Source organism: Pseudonaja textilis, chromosome 7 (genome assembly GCF_049901715.1).
Source record: "Pseudonaja textilis isolate UNSWEBS1 chromosome 7, rPseTex1.2, whole genome shotgun sequence".
Lineage (NCBI taxonomy): Eukaryota > Metazoa > Chordata > Lepidosauria > Squamata > Elapidae > Pseudonaja > Pseudonaja textilis.
Window position 1 is genome coordinate 3572626 of NC_141996.1, and position 19820 is coordinate 3592445.

At 44.7% G+C, this 19820-nt stretch overlaps 2 protein-coding genes and 1 long non-coding RNA gene across 3 annotated transcripts in view; all 3 read right to left on the reverse strand.

Annotated features, from left to right (window-relative positions):
* Positions 1-19820, reverse strand: part of LOC148125223 (uncharacterized) — a 301326-nt gene that overhangs the window by 32035 nt on the left and 249471 nt on the right. The window lies entirely within an intron of this gene.
* The window catches only part of CAPN5 (calpain 5), an 85351-nt gene that overhangs the window by 32035 nt on the left and 33496 nt on the right, over positions 1-19820 (reverse strand). Inside the window, exon 3 of the mRNA XM_087937808.1 lies at positions 11181-11312. Within this exon, the coding sequence (XP_087793934.1) occupies positions 11181-11312 (132 nt within the window). The remainder of the gene's footprint in view (positions 1-11180; positions 11313-19820) is intronic.
* Positions 2174-3578, reverse strand: OMP (olfactory marker protein). The gene has a single exon (XM_026721317.2). It carries the CDS (start codon positions 3540-3542, stop codon positions 3057-3059), a length of 486 nt encoding a protein of 161 aa, XP_026577102.2. The 5' UTR covers positions 3543-3578; the 3' UTR covers positions 2174-3056.

Genomic DNA, 19820 nt, shown 5'->3' on the forward strand with positions numbered 1-19820 from the left:
AGAAAGGAGGGAGGGAAGGAAGGAAGATATGAGATGGCAGAGAGGAGGAAGAGAGGAAGGAAAGGAGCGAGGGAGGGAGGAAAGGAAGGAAAGAAGAAAGGAGGGAGGGAAGGAAGAAAGAAATGAGATGGCAGAGAGGGAGGAAGAGAGGAAGGAAAGGAGCGAGGGAGGGAGAAAAGGAAGGAAAGAAGAAAGGAGGGAGGGAAGGAAGATATGAGATGGCAGAGAGGGAGGAAGGGAGGAAGGAAAGAAGCGAGGGAGGGAGGAAAGGAAGGAAAGAAGAAAGGAGGGAAGGAAGGAAGGAAGGAGATGGCAGAGAGGGAGGAAGAGAGGAAGGAAAGAAGTGAGGGAGGAAAGGAAGGAAAGAAGAAAGGAGGGAGGGAAGGAAGGAAGAAATGAAATGGCAGAGAGGGAGGAAGAGAGGAAGGAAAGAAGCGAGGGAGGGAGGAAAGGAAGGAAAGAAGAAAGGAGGGAGGGAAGGAAGAAATGAGATGGCAGAGAGGGAGGAAGAGAGGAAGGAAAGAAGAAGGGAGGGAAGGAAGGAGAGACAGGAGGAAGGAAGGAAAGGAAAGGAAGGAAGGAGGGAGGGAAGGAGATGGCAGAGAAGAAGGAAGGAAGGAGAGAGGGAGAAAGGAAGATCTAACGCAGGGCAACTGCCAACACTGAACCTAGACGGGGGCTACAGAGCAGGAGGAAAATATCCCTGGCTTCTTAAGAGGACTGAAAACTATTCCTTTACAGGTAGTCCTCGACTTATAACCTGTCATTTAGCAACAGTTCAAAGCTACAGTGGGCCCTGGAAAAAGCAACTTACGGCTGGTCCTCGCACCTACCACCGTTGCCTAGCGATCAAAATTCGGGCTCTTGAATTAATACTCTCTTCCCCACCACCGCGATTCAGAAACCCCCTGGCTTATTCCCGCGGCCACAACCTCAGCGCCTATAGGAGAACAACAACACCCCCCTTTCGGTCCCGTTTAACACAACGCTGGCACAAGCGAACTGTGGGGGGGGTCCTTGGTGCTCTCAGCCTGGTGGTTTTCTTGCAGAACGTTTCACCACCCAAGGAGGGAACGTCATCAAACGCTTAGAACCTGAGAACTTTGCACCTCAGGAGAAAAACCCCCAGAAACGTCCCAGACAAAACAACTCCAATGGGTTCCGGCGTTCGATTCCGCTTTGGGATCTTCCCCCCCGCCGTCTGGAAGGGCTTCTCAAAGTTTGCGTGAGAAGGAAGAGCCATCAAAAGTCCTGAGCACTTGGCCAAATTCAGAGGGGAAAAATAAAGAACATTAAACTATCAATCAATCAATCAGAATAGAGCTGGAGGTCATCTAGTCTAACCCCCTGCTACAGCAGGAGATGCTATATAATTTGAGGCAAATGGCTGTCCGGTCTCTTCTTAAAAAGCTCCAGTCATGAAGCACCCACAACTTCTAGTGGCAAGCAGTTCTACTGGTTCATTGTCCTCAATGTTAGGAAGTTTCTCCTTAATTTCAGGTTGCTTCTCTTTTGGGTTAGTTTCCACCCATTGTTTCTTGTCTTGCTTTCTGGTGCTTTGGAAAATAAGTTGATCCCCTCTTATTAGTGGCACCCCCTCAAATACTGGAAGTCAGCTCTCATGTCACCCCTAATCCTTCATTTCATTAAACCAGGCATACCCAGTTCCTGCAACCATTCTTGATACATTTTAAGTCTCCAGTGCCCTTAATCATCCTGGTTGCTCTTCTCTGCATTTTTTTCCCCCCAAAGTCTCAACATATTTTTGGTAACGTGGTGACCAAAACTGGATCCAGTAGTCCAGGTGGAGTCTTATTAGGGTTTTATAAAGCAGTACTAAAAAACTTCACGTGATTACTAGAATTAGAAGACCTCTAAAATCCGTTCCAACTCTTGTTTATTCCCTATTCTGTATGATTCAAGCAAACCAGCCAATTTTGGGTGTCTCCAAGCAAAAAAATTTTCTCCTATCAAGCAAAAAATAATAATAATAATAATAATGGTCTTGGGCTTTTCATTCTACCTCCGTCAATCAAGCAGAAGAAAAAAAAAGAACTTTTAAAAGCTTCTTTCAGATTTGCACGAAGCAACAGAAAGTCACTGCTTTTCATTTAAAGGAATTTAATCCACGGTGTGTGTAGGAAGGAGTTTTGGGAGAGAAGCGAAGGGAGAGAAGAAGTGATTTCAAGATCCTGAAGCTCAGATCCAAATTTCGCTACGGATCCTCAAGGTCGTCAGTTCCCAGTGTAAACAGTTACGCCAATTTTGCAAAAAGTGTGAAAAAGAGCGGGAAAAGGGGGCACCTGTTTAATACTTGCATGCTTTAACGTGCTCTGATTGGTGGCGAGTTGATAGTGCTGGAGAACTGAAAATAAGTTAGGAAAACTTTCGATTATGAAAAATCAACTTTTTTCTCAGCCTCCGTGAAAATTAGGGCTTTACTTTGAAAGCAAAAAATAAGTTTAAAATGATCAGGAGCCTGGATTTAGGCAATGCTGCCCCTTTGGGGAACCGTGCAAATTATTGCAAATAAACCGGATCGAAGGAATATCAAGATATGCCTTTTTTTTTTCTCCCCCACATCAAGCCCTGCTAGGTATGCTTCTAAGACAAGCCATGGGTCTAATCTCATTTTTTTGGGGAGGTCTTTAAGTGCAAGGAAACGCTCCAAATTTTCAAAGAGGGGTGCAAGATGCCTTCTGCACAAAAGCCAGCTTGGTTTCTGTTGGGAGAGGCGATAGTGAGCCAGATGGCCTGTACATTGAATTTTTTAAAAAAAATAAAATAAAAATAACTTCTGGGGAAAGTTCTTCGAAGTTTCAAACAGCAGGTTTCCCCAGCCTAGCGTGGGGAGGTTGGTGCTTCTTAAGTTCCTCCTTAGGGCCAATTTAAGGTCAGGCTGAAGGTCAAGAAGAAGAACAAAGACGTCCGTTCTGCTTTTTCAAAAGCGCATCCCATCTGGTTCAAAACCAAGTCACAGTTGGCGCTCCGGAGCCCAAAAACAAAACGAAAAGAAGAAGAAAGAAAACTATTTCAGAGGAGGAGGAGAAAAAGGTTTAGATTTTGAACACCACGGAGCATTTCAGGTGAGCTGGCTCGAGGCCGTCGGTGAAGGCCACGAGGAAATACATCACTTTCCGGATTTTGGCCAGCTCCACCAACCTTTCCCCAAACTCCAAGGCGTCCGCTTCGTTGCAGTCGACCACATCGGGCGTATCCGGCTTCTTCCAGAACGTCCCCACCGGGTCCAAGAGCTGCCTTCGCATGAGGTTGGTCAAATCCGGCGTCCAGTGTTGAGAAGTCCCGATAATGGTGGCCTTGCCCGGCTGGTCCAGGGCTACTTTCCAGCTCAGGAAACGGAGGCCGTGCTGACGGGAGAAGTCCAGCCGGAACACAAACTCGTTGGGGCGGAGGAGCTTCTCCCCGTCTTGAGGTTTCTCCTTCCTCTGCTCGAGGGTCTTCACTCGGATCCTCATCACCTTGGTCAGCTCGGCATCTTGGACCAAAGGCATCTCCAATTCAGCCGCCTCGTCGCTCATCATTCTTCTTTCGGCACGGGGAGGATTTCTGCACCAGCGACCGAGGTGTCTGACTGCACCAGCGACCGAGGCGTCTGACTGAAGCGAAAAGAAAACCTCCTTCTGCTCCTTGGCTCGCTTGCTGGCACCCCGGTGATGCTAAGCAACCTGGGCCGGAGAAGCAAGAAGCCCGAGGGTTTTTTTCCTCTGGGCGTCTCATTTTCCAGGGAGGGACACGTTCACCGAGGGTCCCCCGAGCGATGTCTCTTGATATCGGCTGCCTTAACAACCTGGCTTAGCAACCGTTCCCAAGCGAGAACGCCTTGAACAGAATAACAGAGTTGGAAGGGACCTTGGGAGGCCTTCTAGTCCAACCCTGTTTTGGCAAGAGACCCTATCACATTTCAGACCAAAAGGTGGTCCAATCTCTTCTTAGAAAAGCCTCCAGCGATGGGAGGACCCACAACTTCCGAATGGATCGTTGTCACTATCAGGAAATTCCTCCTTAGTTCCAAATTGCTTCTCTGCTTGATTGTAGTTTCCATCTGTTGCTTCTTGTTCTGCCTTCAAGGGCTTTGGAGAAGAGAATAACCAATTGGGAGGTCTTCTAACAGAATCACAGAGTTGGAAGAGACCTTGGAGGTCTTCTAGTCCAACCCTCTACCCAAGCAGGAGGCCCTATACCATTTCTAGTTCAATTCCCCCCACAGGCAGGAAAGCCTACATTATTTCAGATGAATGATTGTTCATTATAATATCCAATTCTTCTTAAAAATCCTCCACCGATGGGAGCACCCACAACTTCTGAATGGATTGTTGTCACTATCAGGAAATTCCTCCTTAGTTCCAAATTGCTTCTCTCCTTGATCCGTTTCCATCCGTTGCTTCTTGTCCTGCCTTCTCTGTTGCTTTGGAGAGTAGCTTGACTGCCTCTCTTCTTTGGTGCGGCCCCGGAGATATTGGGGCACCGCTATCCTGTCTCTCCTAATCCCTCTTTTCATTAAACCAGAGATATCCAGTTCCTGCAACCGTTCGTCATATGTTTTATCCTCCAGTCCCCTGATCCTCTTTGTCGCTCTTCTCTGCACTCTTTCCAGAGTCTCAACATCATTTTTTAAAAAATTGTGATGACCAAAAGAGGATGCAGTTATTCCAGGTGTGGCGTTACCAAAGGCACCCTAAAGCACTAAACGCTTCGCGTGATCTTTATTCTATCCCTCTGTTAATGCAGCTTAGGGTTGTGTTGCAGGGATGGAGAGAAGGTGGTTGCATTTGAAGGGGCCAAGGAAAATGCTTGGATGAGTTGCACAACCAAGCTGGCACTTTCAAGACCGGCTAAAATTCAACTCCCATGCTTCCCGGCCAGTTTGGGGTCAAAGGGCGGAGGGAAAGAAGAGATGTTGAAGAAACCTTTTTTTAAAAAATAAGGGTCATTGCAAACCTTTTTTTTTTTTCTTATCCCTAATGGTGATTTAATTCAGGAGGTCTGCCAAACGATTCTGCGTTCCAGATTCTTTCAGGATTTAAAGACGGGTTTTACAGGAAACAAAGCACTTGCAATTCCACCCGGAGATTTGACTGGTAGCTGGCAAAGCGCTTTTGGCTTTGCCAAAACGGGGGTCAGGTTTGGATGCTTTGATCCACAGCTCTGATCCGGCAGTGGGTTGGACTAGAAGACTTTCAAGATCTCTTCCAACTCTATTATTCAATGTCCTAAGTACTTTAAACCTTCCCTTAGGGAAAGCAGAACTCGGTTCTCCGACTGGAGGCTAAAACCTATGAAGAACGGTTACAAAAACTGGGCCTAGCTAGTCTAGGGAAGAGAAGGACCAGGGGAGACAGGAGAGCAGTCTTCCAGTTCTTGAGGGGCTGCCACAGAGAGGAGGAAGGGGTCAAGCTACTCAGTTTCCCTGAAAACACGACTTACCCTGAAAGTAAGTCCTAGCTTGATGTTTACAGGTGCACCTAATATAAGCCCTACCCAGAGGTGGTATTCAGCAGGTTCTGAGCAGTTCTGGAGAACCCGGTAATGGAAAGTTGGAGTGGTTTGGAGAACCAGCAAATCCCACCTCTGACTGGAGATTTTACAATATCCTTCCCCTGCCACGCCCACAGAACCGGTAGTAAAAAAAAATTTGAATCCCACCACTGGCCCTACCTCCAAAATAAGCCCTAATTAAGATCCCACCTACTCCAGAGTGGACGGGTAAAAATTAAGCTAGGGTGGGGATGGAGGTGTGTGTGGAGCTGCCCTACTACTTACCTTTGGACAGTTGTAGCCAGGCCTCACACACCCCGACACCTGCCTGGCCAGTCCATTTCTTCTGCAGCCAGCAAGGCAGGCATTCCTGAAGGCCTCTGTAGCTGATAACAGCTCAGGATCGATCCGGAGGTCTGTTATATCGGCTGCAGAGACCTTCAGGAAAGCCGTGGCCGCAGAAGAAGAGGTTCCTGAAGGCCTCTGACTGCGAAAAGGAGGCCGGGGGGCAACGTGCGCAAGTGAGGTTAGTCAGTGGATGACATCCCCCCCAAAATAAGACCTGGTGCCTTTTTTTTGGGTGGCAAAAAGATACAAGACAGGTGTCAACTCATAAAATATTTCTCTGGTCTTTTGAGAGTTGGCAACAGAAAGGGAGAGGGCAGCAGCTTGCAAACCGAAAGTGCATTCCATAAATGTTTTCCAGAATCTGCCGGAATCCTGACAACAGGGTCTTATTTTCGGGGGAACATGGTATTTTCCAAGGCACCCGAGGGCCAGTCAAGGAATAATGGATGGAAACTGATCAAGGAGAGATTCAACCTGGAAATAAGGAGGAATTTCCTGACAGGGAGATGACCTACAAGGTCCCTAGACAATGGACAGGTCTTGACCTACAAGGACTAGATGACCTACAAGGTCCCTTCCAACTCTTCATCTGGTTAGGGATCTCGTGAACGGAGGAGGGCATGTGACACAGCCCACGGCAAATGTGATCATGGAAAGATGACAATCCCTCGGTGTGCCACCTTCCGAATTTCATTCATTAGGAGGTCCTCTGGAGATCCAGGCAATGGCATCGAATGGAGGATTACGACACAGCTGCAGCAGCACAACAATTCATTCTAAGTTGCACTGGACACAATGGATGCCAAGCTAGTCTGTGATGACCCAGGGCGTGGCACGAAGGCAACACAGTCAGATAAGCAGTAGCCCCCAATGTCCTGGTTACCTTCTGGGCTGGAGAAAAACTCTCCCAGGAACAGCCTTGGGTTGTAGACAATCAAGTCCAAAACATGGTCAACAAAAATTGTAACTATAAGTCCAATCGAGGCAAAATGAGGTAATTAGTCCGGCAGGGCAAGAGAAGGAATTTCAGACTTGAAAGCATGGCAAAACTCACACAGTTGGAAAGATGCCAGGAAGCCAGATAAGCCATGACAATACCAGATAAATTCACGTTTGTTTCCAGAAGACGCCACACTCAGCTTGCATCTCTTTTAAACTCTCTTCCCAGGTGTGGCTAATGAAGGGAATCAGGGCCCTTTCCTCCCCCGTAAGCCATGCAACCCACGTTGCTCCCTTCTCCGTTCCTCCCTGCGTGCCCTAGGATGAAGAGGGGGTGGGCCTGGGTCTTCCTCTGAACTCCCTCTCCCTTGTTCTCCCTCTCCCCTGCTCTGCCCAGCTGCCCTTTGCCCTTCCCCAGTTTCCTCCACAGCCAACGGAGCCACACTCCCGCTCCCTGTCGGCTGTTCATCTTCCTCCTCGGATTCAGATTCCGACAGGGGCATGACAATGATTTCCTTTCAAGTCCAGTGATAACAAGAAGTCAACAACCCCTGGTTTGAGCTTCTTCGGCGACAGTCCGAAACTGCGTCTCTGCACGCTTTCGATCCGTGCTCGCCTCTGGAGCACCCCGAGTTGGCTGGTTTTGGGGCTAAGCCATCCCATAGAGGTGGTGAAGAGGGGGGAGACTGCCTGCAGGGTTGAGGAGAGCCACATCTCCACCCCCAGCTGGCCATTACTCCCTTTCCCGAAGGCGGTTGTAGCGGTGGTCAGAAACGGCCACCACAAAGAAGAATTCGACCGGAAAAGAATGTGCAGGAGGAAGATAAGAAGAGAAAGTTTTGGTTGACTGGGTCAAACAGCAAAAGCAACAAATAAGGTACCCTGGAATTGAAACTATTAAAAAAAAAAACAATAATTGTTATTGTTAAGAAGATTTCTAAGCTGAGAAAGAGAGAGAAAAGGGAAAGGATTTGGGGTTTTTTCTCCTCTTCCTATACTGACAGCTAAGAGACTTAAGCAAGAAATTGGAAAAAAATCCACTTTGACATTAATAGGCATTTATGTGAGGGAAAAATTATGGAGATTATATGTGTCTTTAAGGAGGTATGACATTTAATTGAAAAGAAATGTTAAAGATGTTAAGACTTTAATGATTATTAATGATAGAACTGAACTGGAATGGAATGAGGGTTTATAATTACATATATTTACAATCTTTCTTTTTTTTTTAAAGAATATAGTGTGTATTATAAGAATGTACCAAGCAGAATTCGATTGGAAGTTATGTATTATGTAGTATATTGAAGGTCATAACCTTAAGGTACATATTGAAATTTAAATAAGAGTTGAATGGATATAATTAAAAGATATAAAGGTGTCATACTCCAATTAGTAACTACAGGAGAAAATTTGTTTAATGAGAAAAGATAATATGAAGCTGAAACAGAACAGACAAAAGTATAAATATAATGATTTGAATTGAGATGAGATAATTAAAATAAAATTGAGAAAATTAAAAGAGGGGAAAAACTATATAGAAAATGTAGAATAGTATAAGATATGGAATAGAACACAAAAATGAGCATGAAATTGAGTTTGTGTCTGTATAAAGAAGTTCAACCCAGGACCAGGCTATTTTCAAAAAAGATGTTTTACTTGTATTTTGTGTGTGTGAAAACCCAAATAAAACTTTATTAAAAAAAAAAAAAGTCAACAACCTCATTGAAGCAATTAATACCAGTGTCTCGAAATACAGAAGTCCTCAACATACGACCACCACCGAGCCCAAGATTTTTGTGGCTGAGCCAAAACAGTTGTCGAGTGAGCCATGCCCCATTTTACAACTTGTCTTGCCACCGTTGCTAAGTGAATGACCCACAATGGTTAAGTTAGTAACGCCATTGTTAAATGAATCCAGCTTTTTCCCATTGACTTCGCTTGTCGGAAGGTCACAAAAAGGGGCATCGCATGACCCCAGGACGCTGGGACCATCATAAATACGTGTCAATGGCCAAGGGTCCGAATTTTGATCACGCGGAGATATGTGGCAAGGGTCGTTAAGCGTGACCCATGGTTATCAATCCCTTTTGTGGGGTACCATTGTTACTTTGAACTGTCACTAAAGGAACGGTTGTAAGTCGAAGAATGCCTTTTTTAACAATCCATTTCTAAAACATACATTTGATGAATCTATTTTATTTTTTCTATATGTACACTGAGAGCTTCTACACCAAAGACAAATTCCTTGTATGTCCAATCACACTTGGCCAATAAAAGAATTCTATTCTATTCTATTCTATTCTATTCTATTCTATATTCTATTCTATTCTATTCTATTCTATTCTATTCTATTCTATTCTAATTCTATTCTATTCTATATTCCATTCCATTCCATTCTATTTTCTATTCTATATCTATATCTATACTATTCTATTCTATTCTATTTTCTAATCTATTCCCTCTTCATTCTATTCTGTTTTCTATTCTATTTTCTATTCTATTTTCTTTTCTATTTTCTATTCTATTCTATTTTCTATTCTATTCCCTCTACATTCTATTCTATTCTATATCTATACTATCCTGTTATATTCTATTTTCTAATCTATTCCATTCTATTCTGTTTTCTATTCTATTTTTTATTCTATATTCTATTCTATTCTGTTTTATTTTCTATTCCCTCTTCATTTTATTCTGTTTTCTATTCTATTCTATTCTATTCTATTCTATTCTATTCTATTCTATTCTATTTTCTAATCTATTCCCTCTTCATTTTATTCTGTTTTCTATTCTATTTTTTATTCTATATTCTATTCTATTCTGTTTTATTTTCTATTCTATTCTATTCTATTCTATTCTATTCTATTCTATTCTATTCTATTCTATTCTAATTTATTCTATATACATAAACGTTCTGCAAGCTTTTCCTCTCAGGACAATGAGCACAGGGAGAAATTCAAGCTCCTTTCAGCTCAAAAGGCCACGATGGAAAAATCAGTGTTCAGCAAACAAGACAGGAGGGAGTTGGGAGTCCAGAGAAGAAGAGGAAGATTTCAAATAATAAGACTCTGGTGAGTTTCCTCCTCGCTTGAATAACATCCCCCAGGAGCAAAGAGGGAGGCTTCACGATCTCTGTGTGTGTGTGTGTGAGAGAGAGAGACACGAAATACAAGTACAGGTAATTCTTAACTGACAATAGTTCATTTAGTGACCGTTCAAAGTTACAACGGCAGTGAAAAAAGTGATTTATGACCATTTTTTTCACACTTATGACCATTGCAGCATCCCTACGGGGATCAAAATTTGGATGCTTGGCAACTGACTCATATTGATGATGATCGCAGCAACCCCTTTTTGCAACCTTTGGACAAGCCAATATCGGCGGGGAAGCCAGATTCACTTAACAACTGTGGTTACTCACTTAACAATGGCGACGATTTCACTTAACCGCCGTGGGCGAGAAAAGTCACGAAACAGAGCCAAACTCACTTAGCAACCCGTCTTTCTTAGCAACATAAATTGTGGCTGTTAAGTCGAGGTAGAATTTTGCCAGGTGTCCACTAGAGGGCAACACCTTCCTTCCAGGTAAGGAAGAGAAGGCAGTCAAGTTGTCTCCTGTGTATTATCCTTAACTGACTTGCAAAACACAATACATATAACTAATTCTCCATCTTATTTTCCAACAAGTTTCCCAATTGGGAAAGGAGCGTGAAATTTCCTTCTACAATGAGAAATGGCTTGCAAATCTCTCTCTCTCTCTCTCTCTCTCTCTCTCTCTCTCTATCTATGGCATTCGGCTTTGCTCGGATATTTTCCCACGTCATTGTAGTTGTGCTTTTAAAGTTGTAGCGACGTTTCAGCAGAATCTCATCTGCCATCATCAGGCTTCTGTATGGCGGATGGCGGATCTGATGGCAGATGAGATTCTGCCGAAACGTCGCTACAACTTTAAAAGCGCAACTACTATGACGTGGGAAAATACCCGAGCAAAGCCGAATGCCATACATGTAAGTACCCGCAAAAACTTAAGAAAACACACACACACACACACACACACACACTTATATATATATATGAAATACCCCTCACGCATCATTACAAAATCTCCAGAACCATTAAGCTTACAAACTTGAAATTTGGCCCGTAGGTTCCTCTTGGCTTCTAGGGGCTCACTAAGAAAGGATTCTTGGAAATGACCCTCAGAGCATTTAGGGAAAGGAGTGTGAAATTTCCTATATTATTATTATTAATATTTCCTATATTATTATTATTATTAACACGCTCTGATGCTAAAGAGTTCTACTTCCCCTCCCCACCTGACAGCCAAGTACATGGTGTCAAACACAGCCATGGGAGCAAAGACAATCGTTTTTTTCCCCGACAATTCCCAAACTGCTTACTTTCTGCCACAGGGACTCCCTGGACGCCAAGGCTGAGCAGGCAGCCACGAACCAGCAGTTGCCCACTTGCCCCTGATGTAAGTCGTGGGAGCTGATTCCATCCACAAAGAGATGAGGGTCCTCACAGATGTCCTGCAGGAAGAGAGAGAGAGAGAGAGAGAACAGGTTACTTGGTGAAGACCAGGAGGGAAAACCATGGGTGCAGAAGTTGAAGGCGTTCGTTCTTACCTGGGCTACCTCAACAGCACGAAGCTGACTCCTTGTCCCAGTAAACCCCTTTTATTTAGCTTACAGCGAATTCCTCTCCAGCAAAGTCCCGGCCGATAATCTTTCAAGAGATGTCACAATTACAGACCTTTATCAGGCCTGGAGAGTTGCCAGGTCGATAGTTTCCAAACGCCACGCTGTAGCGGACAATATTTGGCAAGAATGCAGGAACAGATCTTCAGGTGAATTGTCTCCTGCAAAACCCCACTCCCCCTTTGCTCTTCTTTTATCCCCTATGGGAGAGGCCAATCACCGTCCACCTGTGGATTTACTCCCAAGTTGACCCTTGTTCCTTAATTGTTCCCTTCCTCTGGCAGCTCTGCGAGTGCACATACTCGGAACAGGCTCCAGCTGTTCTTCTGCCTCACTAATGTCCAACTTTTATTCCCTATGGGAGAGGCCAATCACCGTCCACTTGTGGCTTTACTCCCAAGTTGACCCTTGTTCCTTAATTGTTCTCTTCCTCTGGCAGCTCTGTGAGTGCGCATACTGGGAACAGGCTCCAGCTGTTCTTCTGCCTCACTAATGTCCAACTTTTATTCCCTATGGGAGAGGCCAATCACCGTCCACCTGTGGCTTTACTCCCAAGTTGACCCTTGTTCCTTAATTGTTCTCTTCCTCTGGCAGCTCTGTGAGTGCACATACTGGGAACAGGCTCCAGCTGTTCTTCTGCCTCACTAATGTCCAACTTTTATTCCCTATGGGAGAGGCCAATCACCATCCACCTGTGGCTTTACTCCCAAGTTGACCCTTGTCCCTTAATTGTTCCCTTCCTCTGGCAGCTCTGCGCAAGTGCACACCGGGAACAGGCTCCAGCTGTTCTTCTGCCCCACTGATCTCCGACTCCAAAGGCAGCTGATAACTGTCAGACAGCCCTGACCCCATGTCTGCCTCCGATGCAGAGCCCTCGTCTGAGCCTTCCCCAGACTCCAGGACTGGCCCATGTTCCTCCCCAACCTACTCAATGTCTGAATCTGCTGCCAACTCAGCTGGCCACTGGCAGGCCACAACAACCTTCTCAGGCCAATTCTGTCCCAACTTTCATCTTTGGTATGTGACCCTGGGAAAGAAGCCTTATGGATTTATTTGCTGGTTAGAAGTTTGTGCCGAGATTTTGTTCTGATTTATGGAAACGTACTATTTGTTTCTCCCGCCCAACAGCAACCAAGCAAAGTAGATTGGGCTGTGAACCCTATTCCCACAAACGGAATCAATGATGTGGTTCCGTTCCAAAAAAACAACTCAGCTGGGTCAATGACATGGTCCTATTCCAAGAACGAACTCAACTGGATCAATGGTGGGTCCTGTCCCAACAACCAACTCAATTGAGCTAAGAGACATGATCCTATTTCAAGAACCAATTCAACTGGGTTAATGTTGGGTCCTATCCCAAGAACCAACTTAACAAGGTCAATGACATGGTCCTGTTCCAACAACCAAACTCAACTGGGCCAAGAGACATGGTCCTATTCCAAGAACCAACTCAACTGGGTCAATGGTGGGTCCAGTTCCAATGACCAACTCAATTGGGCCAAGAGACATGGTCTTATTCCAACAACCAACTCAACTGGGTAAATGGTGGGTCCTGTTCCAAGAACCAACTCAACTGGATCAATGACATGGTTCCAACAACCAACTCAACTGGGTCAATGCTGGGTCCTGTTCCCGCAAGCAACTCAACTCAACTCAAACGGAGTACAAAATCAACACGGAGCTTCAGATTTTAAACCCACCACAACGAACGAAGTTGCTCCCTGCAAAGGTTCCTGTCCCTTTGCTCCTCCTTTATGTCCTATGGGAGGGGCCAATCATCTCCAAGCCTTACTCCCGAGCCACCCCTTCTGTCTTAACAGTTCTTGCCTTCTGACAGCTCTGTGCATATGCGCCCTGGGAACAGGCTCCTGCTGTTCCTCTGCCTCACTGATGTCAGATTCTGGAGGCTCCAGAGTCAGCACGTAACTCCCAGATGGCCCTGGCCCCATCTCTATGTCGGACGCAGATCCCTTGTCCGAGCCCTCTCCAGACTCCAGGACTGGCCCTTGTTCTTCTCCACTGTCCAACTCCGCTGCCAGCTCTGCAGCCTGCCAGCAAACGACAAAACTATCCGTCTGTCAATGCAGCCTAGGGACTGTGCTGCTTTTTTAAAATTACTTTTAATTCTTTCTCAGGCTCAGCACACTGCAAAAATAGGGTCCCTCTCCATAACGGAGACCACCAGCACCACTGAAAACCATCTTTGTAGCCTAAATCTACTTCCTCTAAATTTCTATCGCCGTAAGAGAGGGAGGGGGAGGAATAATTATGTATTGCATATACAGGGAAGCTAAATGAGTGGGAGAAAAGAGAAATGAATGCAGTTCTGCAATTTAGTGACGAGTGACGCACTGGAGAATAACGTCTTCTCTGTTAAACACTGAGTGACCTCTGTCCTATCATAAATCATTTTCCAGAAAAGTTGCACGAGCAGAAGAACGAAAACAACAACCCTCATTTTGTTCTTCACTTTGCAAATTATGAACTGCATTGGCAAGAATATAAAAAAACATCTGCTTTGGGGGAACCGACAATGCAGACTCTCAAGTTATTGCTTTTTTTTTTTTTAACTTCCCCCTTCGTCTGGAAAATCTCCGCCGTCTCATTTGAGAGAGGATGTTGAGAAAGTCCACTTTTCACTATCGCGTGGATGCATCCAAAAAGCAGGGAGTCAGCCAAAATGTCCTTCTCTTGCTAATTCAGCCCTTCCAAAAGGCATCCTTCAAACTTGGATCTGAGCTTGCAAAGCAGAGCCACAAAGATACTGTAATCGGGGGGGGGTCTGTCTGGGGGTGAAACAGTAGGATGAGCTGCTAAAGGAACTAGGTAGGTAGGTCTTAAAAAAGGAGAGAAGGACCAGGGGTGACTTGAGGGGTTGTCAGGGAGAGGAAGGAGCCAACCTATTCTCCAAAGCAGCTGAAGGCAGGACAAGAAGCAATGAACGGAAACTAGAACAGAATAGAATAGAATTAAAAGGGAACAGAATAGAATAGAATGAAGAGGGGATATAATAGAATAGTATTTTTTTTTAAAGTATTTATTTGATTTGTCAATCGCTTACAAGATACAGGTATAAGAATTAATATAGTTTTGAATACATGAGATAAATACTTATAAGAAAAATAAAAGAAACAATAGGACAGGGACGGTAGGCACGATTGGTGCGCTTATGCAGGCCCCTACAGACCTCTTAGGAAAGGGATGAGGTCAATAGTAGACAGTCTAAGGTTAAAGTTTTGGGGGTTTGGGGAAGAAGCAACAGAGTCAGGTAGAATATTCCAGACATTGACCACTCTGTTGCTGAAGTCATATTTCCTGCAACCAAGTTTGGTGCGATTAACCTTGAGTTTGTATCTATTATTTGCTCTTGTGTTGTTATGGTTGAAGCTGAAGTATTCATTGACAGGTAGGACATTGCAATGTATGATTTTATATACTATATTTAGATCGGACCAGAGGTGGCGTAGTTCTAGGTTGTCTAGGTCTAGAGTTTCAAGTCTGGTGGCATAAGGTATTCTGCAATGAGTAGAGGAGCAGAGAACTCTTCTTGTGAAATATTTCTGGACTTTTTCAATTGTGTTAATATCAGATACATGATATGGGTTACAGACTCATGAGCTGTATTCAAGTATTGGTCTAGCAAATGTTTTGTATGCTCTAGTTATTAATGTAATATTACCAGAGAAAAAGCTAGGTAGGATTAGATTAACAACTCTTAATGCCTTTTTTGGCTATGTAGTTACAGTGGGCTCTAGCACTTAGATCATTAGAGATGAATACTCCAAGGTCATTGCAATAGAATATAGAATAGAATAGGAATAGGAATGGAATAGAATAGAATAGGAATAGAATAGAATATAGAATAGAATGAAGAGGGAATAGAATAGAATATAGAATAGAATAAAGAGGGAATAGAATAGAATATACAATAGAATAGGAATAGAATAGAATATAGAATAGAATAGAATATAGAATAGAATGAAGAGGGAATAGAATAGAATAGAGAAGAGAAGAGAAGAGAAGAGAAGAGAAGAGAAGAGAAGAGAATTCTTTATTGGCCAAGTGTGATTGACACACAAGGAATTTGTCTTGGTGCAAATGCTCTCAGTGTACATAAAAGAAGAGATACATTCATCAAGAGTCAGAATCATCAGGTACAACACTTAATAATAGTCATAGGGTACAATAAGCAATTAAATCTTACTAGGAAACAGTCAATATAAATCATTAGGATACAAACAACAAAGTTACAGTCATACAATCATAAGTGGGAGGAGATGGGTGATAGGAAGGACGGGAGGGTTAATAGTAATAGTAATGCAGACTTAGTAAATAGTTGGATAGTGTTGAGGGAATTAGTTGTTTAGCAGAGTGATGGCCTTTGGGGAAAAACTGTCCTTGTGTGTGTAGTTGTTCTGGTGTGCAGGGCTCTATAGCGTCGTTTTGAGGGAAGGAGTTGGAACAATTTATGTCCAGGATGTGAGGGGTCTGTAGATAGTTTCAGAGCCCCCTTTTTGACTCGTGCAGTATGAAGGTCCTCCATGGAAGGCAGGTGGGTAGTAATTGTTTTTCCTGAAGTCCTAATTCCTCTCTGGAGTCTGTGTCTGTCTTGTTGGGTAAACTAGCCAAGGAGAGAAGGAACCTGGAAATAAGGAGAAATTTCCTGACAGTGAGGACAATTAACCAGTGAAACTGCTTGCCACCAGAAGTTGATGCTCCGTCATTGGAGGTTTTTAAGAAGAGCCACTTGCCCAGAACAGTATAAGGTGTCCTGCTTGGAAAGGGGGTTGGACTAGAAGACCTCTAAGTCCCCTTCTAGCCCTTAATGATTCTATCTTCACCGAACAGCATCACAGATAGTTTGGAGAGCTTGTATCATGAAAACCACCTTCCAAAACCACAGAAGATCTGAAACCAACTGTTTTGAAGTCAAGTGAACCAGGAGGAGATGGATTAAAGTGACTGGATTTTATTGCATTGGTTTTCTTTTTCTTTCGTTTTCCAGGAGAGAAATAGCAACTCACGTCCTCCATTTGGGAATGCATCGCTTTGCAAAAGCTAAACCACCTGCCCCACCCCCTTCAAGTGTGAATTTGACATTTAGCGAGTAGGAAAAGGAGAAACTGGAGGATTTATAGGAACATCAGCGCATTCCCTTTTAATCAAAATATTTGCTTTACAGCCAGCCAATTAGCACTGGCAGCCAGACAAAAAACACAGAATTGGTGGCAGATCCTAAAGGATATTTGCAAACATCCGCCAAACGCACAACCACACTTAAGAATATCCTGGAAGTGAAGATGCTATCGGCCTCTATACACCAGGATGAACTACTGGAAGTCCTCGAATTATGACCACCGTTGCATTTCTGCTGCAAAGCGAGGCGGTTGTTCGGTGAGTTTGGCCCCACTTTTACAATCTTTCTGGCGAGAGTGGTGGAGTGAATCACTGCAAAAAGAGACTGGGCAGCCATTTTGTCTGGGATGGTGTAGGGCCGTGATGGCGAACCTATGGCATGTGTGCCACAGGCGGCATGCAGAGCCACTTGTGCCGGCAAGTGAGCGGCAGGCAAACTTACCTCACTGGGCATGCGCGCGCCTCACAGCTGATTCTCGGCTGGTTTGAGGCCCTTTTCAGCCTCAAGGCTTGAGGAAGGCTTCTGTAGGCTTTGCAGGCCTAAAACTAGCTCCGTTTCATTACTTCCTGTTTTTTCCGGAAATACCAGAAGTGACGAAACGGGCCCAGTTTTTGGCTTGCAAAGCCTGCGGAAGCCTTCCTCAAGCCTTGGGAGGCCGAAAAAGGCCTCAAACGGCTGAAAATCAGCTGTGAGGCGCAATGCTGATAATGGGGGTGGCGGGAGTAGGTGTGTGGGGATCATACACGAAGGCGTAGGGGGCGTGGGGGGGTGTACATTGCCTTCTGGGTGCTGGCACGCGAGGACGAGCATGTAAGCGTGCGTACAAGTTTTGGGCCAGGAGCCCCCGAAAGGTTAGTCCCCAGTGGTGTGGGGTCTCCCCCGCTTGGGCGGGGGGGAGAGGTTGGACTAGATGACCTCCAAGGCCCCTTCCAACTCTGATTATCTGTTCTTATCTGCAGTTAAGTTAGGAACACGGTCGTCAAGTGAATCTGGCTTCTTCCCTCTTTGACTTGGCTTGTCAGAAGGTCGCAAAAAGGGGCGGCGGCTGCTGCAACGGTTGTAAGATCGAGGACTACCCTGTAGTCTTTTTTTGGGGGGGAAGGTGGAAAGGAAGAGATGCTAATGGTCAAGAGGGCGGGTGGGTGTCCTTCTCCCTGCACCTGGCGTCCATTTGGCAAAAGGATAACCAAAGCTCCCAATTTCGTTTGATTAAAACTTTGCACATCGAGCCAGAAGTCCGTCCGTCCGTCCCCAGCAGCTAAAACGGGGATGGGAAATTCAATTTGGGAAGTTCAGCCAGGAAAGCCTGTTTCTCATTAAGGAAACACGAGTCCAATTTTTTTTCAAGTGATGCTGCACAAAGCTTAAAATCTCCTTCAGGATCCTCGATCAGGGAAAGACCATTGAGCCAGGGCCGCGCGTTTCTTTCTCAACCTTGGCGACGTTATAAGGGAGGCGGGGTGGGTGGGGGGGTGGACTTCCATTCCCAGAATTCCCCACCCGGCATGCAAGGCCAGGATTTTCCCAGTGGGGGTCCTTGGCGCTCTCTGAGGTGGGTGGTTTCCTTGCAGACATTTCATGACCTAACTAGGTAACATCATCAGCGCTAGGAGAGAGAGTGAGGGTTTTGTTTTCTGCAAGGAAGCCACTTGTATATAAACAACAACAAAAAAGCTAACCTCACTTCCTTGTAGCACTGATGATGTTCCCTATTTGGGTCATGAAATGTCTGCAAGAAAATGACCAAGATCAGAGAACACCAAGAATCCCAAAGTCTTCCTTCTCCTTCCTCTCTTCCTCCTGCTCCTCCTCCTCCTCTCCACAAACCCCACTCCCTTCTAGCACTGATGATGCTCCCTAGTTGGGTCATGAAACGTCTGCAAGAAGAGAACACTAAGAATCCCACAAGTCTTCCTCTTCCTCCTCCTCTCCACACACCCCACTCCCTTCTAGCACTGATAATTATCTGGATGGGTCATGAAACGTCTGCAAGAAAACAAGGCACCAAGGACCCCACAGTCCTCCTCCTCCTCTCCTCTCCTCTCTCCTTCCTTCTTTTCTCTCTCCTCCTCCACCCTCAAACTCTTCTTCCAAAACAGGGGTCTCCAACCTTAGCAACTTTAAGACTTGGGGACTTCCAACTCCCAGAATTCCTCAGCCAGCAAAGGTTGGAGACCCCTGCTCTTACCCCGCTCCACGTCCGAGCAAATCTATACCCCCAGTAGGGATCAGTAACTTAATCCGTAAAATTGAAACACAAAAATGCAAACAGCAAATGAAACCCAGATGCTTGGAAAATGGAATTCGTTTTCTACCACCACCGACTGCATTTCAGCCAGTATTTTTTTTTCCCCTAAGCAGGAAATGATTTTTTTTTTCTTTTGCTGGATCTGTTTATTCTGCAGGAGTCGCTCAAGTACAATCTCTCGGGTCATAAAGATTAGATTAAATTTGTTTGAGACAAGCTGACTTCTTCCCTCCCTCCTGCTGTATTGTTTTCTTGGCAACCACACACAACATGTGGCTTTCCTCAATTTTTTCCCTCCCCCCTGAGATCAGTCAACGTTGGCTACCTCAACTGGCTCTTAATCTACAGCTAGCCTTTATTTCTTAACAACAGAATAATAGAGTTGGAAGGGACCTTGGAGATCTTCTAGTCCACCCCCTGCCCCCCACGATTTAGAATGATGATGTTCAGGCCTGTCCAGAAAATAGGTAAATAAATACATTAAAGAGCCATAGACATCCGAGCACAAACAAACACACATAATTTTTTTTTTACATTAAGTACCAGAGAATCTCTGCTTTTAATTTTTTTTCCCAATAATATCTGTTTTAGATTTTTAACAATGACTGTTTTTAGGTATATGTTTTTTAATTTATTGTTGTATGCCACCAAGAGTCGCTTTTTGTGAGATGAGCGGCTATATAAACTTGATGGATGGATGGATAATTGACAGAGATAGATAGATAGATAGATAGATAGATAGATAGATAGATAGATAGATAGATAGATAGATAGATAGATAGATAGAGTGTGTGTGTGTGTAGGGAGAGAGGGAGAGGAGAGAGAAGGAGAGGAATGGGGGAGAGAGAGGAAAAGGAAGGCAGAGAGGAGAGAGGGAAGGAGATGATAGAGGAAAGGCAGATAGAAGAAGACAAAGAGGGGTGAGAGAGAAGGAGATGGAGAGAGAGAGAGGAGA

What these genes read in the sequence shown, in the direction of transcription:
- OMP (XM_026721317.2), bottom strand. Translation starts at nt 3,542, where the DNA reads ATGATGAGCGACGAGGCGGCTGAATTGGAGATGCCTTTGGTCCAAGAT.